The sequence below is a fragment of the Chelonia mydas genome, chromosome 6 (genome assembly GCF_015237465.2).
Source record: "Chelonia mydas isolate rCheMyd1 chromosome 6, rCheMyd1.pri.v2, whole genome shotgun sequence".
Classification (NCBI taxonomy): domain Eukaryota; kingdom Metazoa; phylum Chordata; order Testudines; family Cheloniidae; genus Chelonia; species Chelonia mydas.
Window position 1 is genome coordinate 123,368,287 of NC_051246.2, and position 8,512 is coordinate 123,376,798.

General features: G+C 46.4%; 1 protein-coding gene across 3 annotated transcripts in view; it reads right to left on the minus strand.

Annotated features, from left to right (window-relative positions):
* Positions 1-7,903, minus strand: part of PELI2 (pellino E3 ubiquitin protein ligase family member 2) — a 121,960-nt gene extending 114,057 nt beyond the window's left edge. Inside the window, exon 1 of one of the 3 annotated variants that reach the window (XM_043548215.1) lies at positions 7,640-7,903. In XM_043548215.1, coding sequence (XP_043404150.1) covers positions 7,640-7,888 — 249 coding nt within the window. In that variant the 5' untranslated portion in view covers positions 7,889-7,903. Of the gene's footprint in view, positions 1-4,586; positions 4,622-7,639 lie in introns of those variants that run through there. The other 2 variants (XM_037901208.2, XM_037901209.2) reach the window with 2 other exon arrangements.
* Positions 7,904-8,512: the final 609 nt, after the last annotated feature.

Consider the following 8,512-nt stretch of genomic DNA (forward strand, 5'->3'; position numbering starts at 1 on the left):
TGCAAGAGAGATTTGCCTCCCTTCTCCCAACCAATCAAGATTTCCTACAAGACAAGACCTCCAAGAGAAGCCTCTGCCTCTCTCCACTAGGTCTACCACATGGCAGTCTCCAGACAAGAAATGGGAAGCCAAGCCTTTCCAGAGTAATGAACTCTGCACAAGCCTGCCAGTGGGAAGATATCAAAATGCACCTTCCCCACCATCTTAGCTAAGTATCACTTCCATAACACTCCCTATGCTCATAGGAATTGGGAGCAAAGGATCACTGGGACGTCAAAAGTTTTGTGCTTTGCTTCAAGACTTAATGGACACTAGGATTCCGACAGTATGCCTGTTCTCATCACTTTTCAGTGGAGCCCAGTGGATTCCTACAGTATCCATACAGTTATGAAGTCCAGTTGAATGCAGAAGGCTGTGCACCACTGATCTTACCGACAAAAAGATAAGCACTTTGGCTCTTTACCTAGAGTGCAATAAATAGGAAGGCAAGGAACCCGGAAAATAAGTTTGTCAGACTTGTTTTCTTCTGAGTGAATGCAGACTATGTCTTCCTTTTTCTTTCCAAATACAGAATTTATTCTGCTTCCCTATGTGTGATGGGCTTGCCGGCTGTACATTCCCCTGGACGGGGAGGGGGAAGGAGGCGCAGAATTAGAGTTTACTTTTGGAGTGCATCCAACTTCATTTTCTAGCAAGTATTAAATATGCAAGGTGTTTGACGTTTTGCTGGAAGTTAAAATCCACATATATTCTTGTAACAAGTAAATCAGTCTGAAGTGATTGATGTTATTTTATGTCACTAGCTGGGATTTTATACTGATGTGGCAATGTAATTAATAAGGTCAGCTGTTAGGCACAGACCAAGGTTCTAAGAGAGCCAAAAAACAAGGCATACAGCAAAATTCTGTCCTATTCCTATGACACCTACAAGAACCAAGTTAAAACTATATTTTGTTTATACTAAGTTTAAAAAAAAATAAACTTTTGCTCTATCATGCTGCATGCTAGCTTTTGCTAAGTAACCATGGAGTCTTATTGCTGCAACTGTCATCCTTCCTTTAGCCCCTCCCTACTGTTTTACGACACACTTTGTTGCATCATGTCTAGAGTTCTATTTAGGTATCATGCCCACCACTATGGTATCTGAGTGTAATTCCACTGAAAGCTTTTGAGAGGACAAGGACCATGTCTTCTTAATCTGTATAGTTTATGGAACATGCCTCCACATAATAAACTATTTCCACGAAGTGCCCACCCACAAAGATCTCAATGACCCTACTGCTAGTAACAAATAAAAGAAAAGCAGCTTCTGCAGAACTGAGTCCTTCCAGCTGTGACTTTTGAACAAACCAACTATGTACACTCTTCTCTTCACCAATATAGTAAGCAATAAGTAAAACACGTTGAAGCCATTGACCACCATGACATTTGCCAGAGAACGGTTCTTATGTGAGACCTAGGGTGATCTATTAAATGAGACCTGATAGCAGAACCTGAGCTGCTCGAATACTAAGTTTCAGGAAAGGCATCTATTGCCATATATTCTGTTCTACAGAGGTAAAAAGTGTATAGAAAAAGTCAAGCGATGAGGCAAAAAAGCATCACACAACACACAATGAGGCTGAAGTTTTAACTAATAACAAGGTCCCACGCAGTCCGTGGTCACAACATTTGCTGCAGAATCCACCGCTTGCCACAGAATTATGCTCAAAACCATTTTTTATTAAGTACCCAGCTCTCCTGGTTGTAAAGAAGAGTCTGGAGGCTGTGTAGTCTAGTGGATAGCATGTTGACTGGGACTCAGGAGACCTGGGTTCTATTCCTGAAAATGACATAAGAACATAAGGCCAGCCATACTTGGTCAAACCAATGGTCCATCTAACCTAGTATACTGTCTTCCGACAGTAGCCAATGCCAGGTGCTTTGGAGGGAATGAACAGAACAGGCAATCGAGTGATCCATACCTTGTCATCCATTCCTAGCTTCTGGCAATCAGAGACTAGGGGCACCTAGAGCAGTGTTTCTCAATCTTTTCAAACTACGGTACCCCCTTCAGAATTTGTCGGATTTGTCTTGTATTCCCCAAGTTTCACCTTACTTAAAAATACTTGCTTACAAAATCAGACAAACACACAAAAATGTCACAGCACACTATTACTGAAAAATTGCTTTCTTTCTCATTTTTGCCATATAATTATAAAATAAATCGACTGGAATATTGTACTTACATTCCATTGCGATAGTTGTCTGAAGCCCAAGCCCTGCCACCCAGGGCTGAAACATGTAACTTAGCTTCGCGAGACCTCCTGTGGCATAGGGCCCTGGACAATTGCCCTGCTTCCTACCCCCTAGCGCTGCCCTGCACTTGCGGCCCCTCTAAACCCATTCCACAATCCCCAGGTTGATAAACACTGATCTAAATGAGTAGAGTAGTCCCCGGAAGACCTCTGTGTACCCTCAGATACATGGTTGAGAATCACTGACCTAGAGATAGGGATGTAAAAGGTTAACCGGTAAGCATTAGGCTTACCGGTTAACCCGCCTTAACCGTTAACCCCCATGCCACCCAGAATGGCCCCAGCCGGCCCTGCACCACCCAAAGAGGCCCCAGCCATTGGAACAGCACCGCCCCAGCCGCACCGCCGGGGGACCAGCCCTTTAATCGGTTTACCATTTAAATGAAATATTTTTAATCATTTAAACAGTAAACTTTTTAAACAATCTTTACATCCCTACCTAGAGCATGGGGCTGCAGACCTGACTATCCTGGCTAATAGCCATTCATGGACCTATTCTCCATGAACTTACTTAGCTCTTTTTTGAACCCTGCTATAGTTTTGGCCTTCACAAAAGCCCCTGGTAACGAGTTCCATAGGTTGACTGTGCATTGTGTGAAGAAGTACTTCCTTTTGTTTGTTTTAAACCTCCTGCCTATTCCTGGTTTTACCAGTCACCTTGAACAAGTCACGTCTTCTCTCTGCCTCAGTTTCCACAACTGTAAAATGGGGATAATGATACTTAGCTTCTCTATAAAGTTCTTTGAGAACTACTGATGGAAAGCACTATTAAGACACGAAAGAAGTGTAGGTCAATACCTGAAACAACAGCTGTAATGAGTTTTTTATAAATAAATAAAATAAGTAGTTAACTTAGGTCTATGAACAAAAAAACTGGCCCTACTTACAGGATGGGGGGCTCTATCCTGAAAAACATGACTCTGAAAAAAAGATATGGGGATCATGGTGAATAACCAGTTGAACATGAGCTCCCAGTGCGATGCTGTGGACAAAGGGGCTAATGTGAACCTTGGATATATAAACAGGAGAATATCAAGTAGGAGTTGGGAGATTATATTACTTGTATCTGGCACTGGCTCTGGCATCCACAATTCAACAAGGATGTTAATAAATTGGGGAGGGTTCAGAGAAGAGCGATGAGAATGATTAAAGGATTACAAAACATGCCTTATAGTGAGACTCCAGGAGCTGAATCTATTTAGTTTACCAAAGAGAAGGTAAAGGGGTGACTTGATCCAAGTGACTTAGAATCATAGAATATCAGGGTTGGAAGGGACCTCAGGGGATCATCTAGTCCAACCCTCTGCTCAAAGCAGGACCAATCCCCAATTTTTTGCTTAGATCCCTAAATGGCCCCCTCAAGGATTGAACTCACAACCCTGGGTTTAGCAGGCCAATGCTCAAACCACTCAGCTATCCCTCCCCCGCAAAGGCTTACCCCATGATCACATTAACAGGCTGACAAGGAAACACAGATATCGGTAGGTACAGTCTCCAATAACGTTCAACTTTTGGCGTTACGTATAGTTTTCCCAGTGGAATATTTGTCTTTGATTGATAGTTTTAATTCATATGTAGAACACAACCTAGTTCATAACACTATTAAACGTAAGGTGAGCAGAGGTGGGGGTAGGGGAAATTTATTTTCTTAACATAAGGATTATATGCAATGGTTTGCGGAGCAAGTTAGCTTCACTACACAATATCAGTTTATGGTCACCTAATTTAAACCAGTCTTAGAGCACTCATGAATGAAGAAAGTTAACCAGCCTGCGGAACTCATTGCCAGGTGATGCGGTCAAGGCCAAAAATATAACTGAGTTCAAAAAAGTATTAGATAAGTTAATGGAAGATAAGTCCATCAATGGCTACTAGCCAAGATGGTCAGGGACGTGCAACTCCACGTTCTGGATGTCCCTAAACCTCTGAAACCGCAACAGGATAACAACTGATGGATCACATGAAATTGCCCTGTTTTTTTTCCATTCCCTCTGAAACATCTGGCACTGACCACTGTCAGACACAGGATACTGAGCTAGATGGCCCATAGGTCTGACCCAATATGCATAACATCAATTTTTTCTATTTAAACTGTTTAAATAGCATTGTAACCATTAAAACCGAAAGAATATTTAAGATTTTACCTGTTAAACAGGTCATTTTATTACTCTTAATTAAGCAATTGCCACAAGGAGAGAGTTACACTTCTGATACTTCACTTTTTTATCATTTGGAGGTGTTAAACCTAATCCTCCAAAAATGAGATTATCTCATTCAAAACCTTGTTACCTGGAATTCTTCCGTTCCATACAAAGGGAATAGGAAAATTCAAAGGTTATTCTGCCTACTTTTTCAGAATGCTGAACAGATGTTCAAACTGTTCTGAGAGTTCCCAGCAGTGATTCAGCACTGTGATTGGAAAAAAAGAAAATACACCTTTATGCTATTTATGGCACTACTTATAGTGAGCAAGTGTTCTCAATTTGAGGTGGGGTGAGATGGGTATGCAGCATATTATATATTCATAATTTAGTGCCTTAAACTCTGACAAAATGGAACATGTACACAATGGAGTAATTTTGTTTCCTAGCTTTGTCCCATCCCCACACCATTAGTCTACTAAATAACATTGATGTGTTTTAACATGGTTTGAAGTAGTCAACAAAGGCAAATCTAAACATGCCAAGACACAGCTGAGGCACTACCACATTAGAAGAGTTACACACCTGAGTAAATTCTGTTGTGTGGACAGGCCCTTGTTACATTAGAATAAATGTAGTGCATAGATGTGAGCATCTTGTAAAAAGGGCATAAGAATGTTCAGTTTGTACAGAAACACCTCAGAACATTTGGAAAGCAGAAAACAGGATGTGTCCTAACCTATTCAAACCAATTTTATGTTTACTGAAAATCTCATTACTATAAGTTTCATATTAAATATAAATGCATGGCACTAAAGAAGGAGACATTTGCTTATATCAATCAATAAGATCATCACATTTTATTATTTAAAAAGCAGAACAGAATCTACCGAATTAAGTTCAGAGCCAAATGTTTTACACTTATGCACTCCTCAAATACTGCTAAATATAGCAAAGCAGCAGAAAGGGGAATGTGTTTCCAGCTGAACACAAAAGCATCTGTAGCACATCATCAATTTATACAATATAATTTAATTAAAGATTTAACATTGCACTATGGTTCTACAGTGAGAGACACGAACTGTTTCACAGCTAAAGTTATCCTCCATTCTCACCACACCACCACTACCAGTACACCTTTTCCTGCTCTTAACAGCTAGACAAGGATTTTTCCAACTGAAACTGCTGAAATAAACAGCTTTTCTACAATTTACACTTTTCAAAGATTAGTAATTGCATTTACAGCAGTAAGAAAAGGAATACTTGTGGCACCTTAGAGACTAACCAATTTATTTGAGCATAAGCTTTCGTGAGCTATAGCTCACTTCTGAACTCCACTCCATAGTAACTATGTCTTGCTATATTATTCTTGTCGCCATACACGCATTTCGTGTCACTTTAAAAACCACCCCATAGGACATACAGACACTTACAAGAGCAAGATTAAAAGGCTTTTCCTTTCTGTTGGATTTTAAAATCCAATTAATTGCTTTTCATAAGCGATAGTCTAAAAACGATTAAGGCTTTCTACTTCATTCTAGTAAGCACTTAACATATTTGTAGTGGGGGAGGCAAGTTATTAATACTGTAATTGTTCAGGAACTCTGCCTCATGGTCAGTTTTAAAACTTTATGTATTTATTTGCTAAAAATGTTCCCCCTTTGCTGAACATGCATTTAATTTTTATAACTGTAAACTTATGCATCTTAGAGGGTTCTCTGGGGCACCCAGTGAATAAGGCTTACATGCCTTATGTTCATCAGTAGCTTCTATGATGTTCAACAGAAAAGCTTCAAGCTCTAACAGCAGGGCAGGAACATTAATACCAAGCGGATTACTTTAAGATCCATATCAAGCTGAAAAAAATAAACATTTCCACTACGAATCTGAATGTAAGTAAATGCCTCTTCCTCCTCCCCTAATTTCATCATCTCCCCTGCAATCTGGAAGAGAGGGACAATGTCTATCATATGAACAAAGATGGCACTAGAAAATCTAAGCAGCTGAAGGGAAGCTTTTAATTGTTGAAGTGTAATGATTACATGCAATCTCCACCTACAAACTGCAGATTGCACAGAGAAAGGTAAGCAAGATCTCTTCGCACACTCCATAATCAGTGTTTAGGAACTTTGGCGTGGGGGTGGGGAGGTGTCTATCTTTGCACTCGTCATGCTGCATGCTTAGGAACTTTGCGTGTTTGCTGAGGGAGAGCTAGCTTTGCTCGGGTGCCATCTACAGCAGCTCCAGTGCCATGGGGACACAAACATGCTGCTACCTTCCCAGCAGTGCAGGCCCCACAGCTCAGCACACCGTGGCCAGCTCCCCTGAGAAACAGGGTCCATGGAACCAGCTCAGTCACGATCCCCAACCATCCATAGCAGGCCCTTGCCTGAGCCAAGCTGGACGTGTAAATCCGTCCCACAAATCCGCATTAGGCTAATAGGAGACAGACCGACAGACTGAGAGGCTGCCAGCTCCTGGGGAACTGCATGCGCTTTAGTTACGCGGGGGCACGGATCACTTACACACACACACACTCCAATGGAAGTTGTGCCTCGGATCTGGAGCAGGAAGAGGCAATGCACCAGCCCAGCAGCAACACCAGGGCAACACCAGAGCCAGCCCTGCCCGTAGAGATCATCCCCCAGGCGAGCCGGGAAGCGTTCCCCTCACCCGCACATCCAGCTCCCCCCGCCGCCAGGGGAAGAGGGATGCTCCCCCCGTCCCCCCACGAGCAGCCCAGAGCTGGGGCACGGAGTGGGGGAAGCTTCCTGCCCCCTAGAGTTTCACCTTCACAGCCCAACAGGAGACAAAGATCCCTGCGCCATCCCCCGGAGGGCGGGGGGCGAAGGGGGAATCCCCCCCCGGCGTCTCCCCCTCAGCCCCTCCCCCCTCAGCATCGCGATCCCCCTCAGCGTCCTCACGGGGACCTGATCCTCATCCCCCCCCTCACAGATTCCCTCCCTGAGGCGTTTAACCCCCCCCCGGCCCCGACTCTTCCTCCCCCCCCCCCCCCCGCCGCGCGCGCGTTCAGGAACCCGCTCCCCCACTCCGCGATTCCCCCCTCAGCTCGCCCACCGAGCTGCCCCTCAGGATCCCGCCCCCGCCCTTCTCCCCTCAGGATCCCACTCACTGCCCCGCCCCCTCGGATGTCCCCCCCCCTCGGCCGCCCCCTCGGGGGCCGACCCCCCCCTCACTCACCCCAGCACCACCAGCTCCCCGTACTTGACGGGCTCCTTGTTGGGGGCGCAGTGCTCCTCCTGGCTGGGGGAAAACATGGGGCCGCCGCCGCTGCTGCTGCCGCCGCCACCGCTGCTCGCTGCTACAATCCCATCGGGAGGCGAAGGGGGGAAACCGGAGCCGGCTCCGCGCTGCGCCCCGCACTGAGCCCGCGAGCGCCCGACAACAGCCACTAATGCCGAAGGGGAGGGGGGAGATACCAACTCGCATCAGGCGGCGGGGGAGGGGGGAGGTGCAGCGTTGTGGCTGGCCCAGCTCCCCGTCGCCTCCCCCCCAACCCACGCGCTGCCCGCGGGCGGGGGGAGGGAGTCACCCTTTAGCCGCCCGTCTCGGCTTTCCCTCCCCCCCCCCTCCGGGGACCGCAGTGGTACAGCCCGCTGTGTTATGTAAACATAGAGTAAGGAGACGGGGCAGCTCTTAAAGGGGCCGCTGGCTTTAGCCGACGCTCCCCCGCCTGCCCGCCGCGTCCCACTGCCGCTCGCAGGGGGGGCGAACGGGGCTCGAGCACCGGCCTCCGGAGCATGGGGTTCTAGGTCGGCCCCGCGTACCAGCGAGGGTCTAGAGCCTCGCCAGCCAGGGAGAGGGGCAGGTTGGCGGGGTTCTAGATCGGCGGCGGGTTCTAGCTCGGCAGTCGGTCCACTTGACGCTGGAGTTGTGTTCTAGATCAACCCCCCCCCCCCCACCGCCCCACACCAGGGCATGGGTTTGAGACTGGCAGGCGCTGTGCTCCACGCCGGGGTGACCGGGGTCATTATGCCCTCCCCCCGTGCCAGAGGCTGGCATCGCTCCCAAGCCCCAGCCTGTCGGAGCAGGGTTCTCGCTCGGCATTCTAGT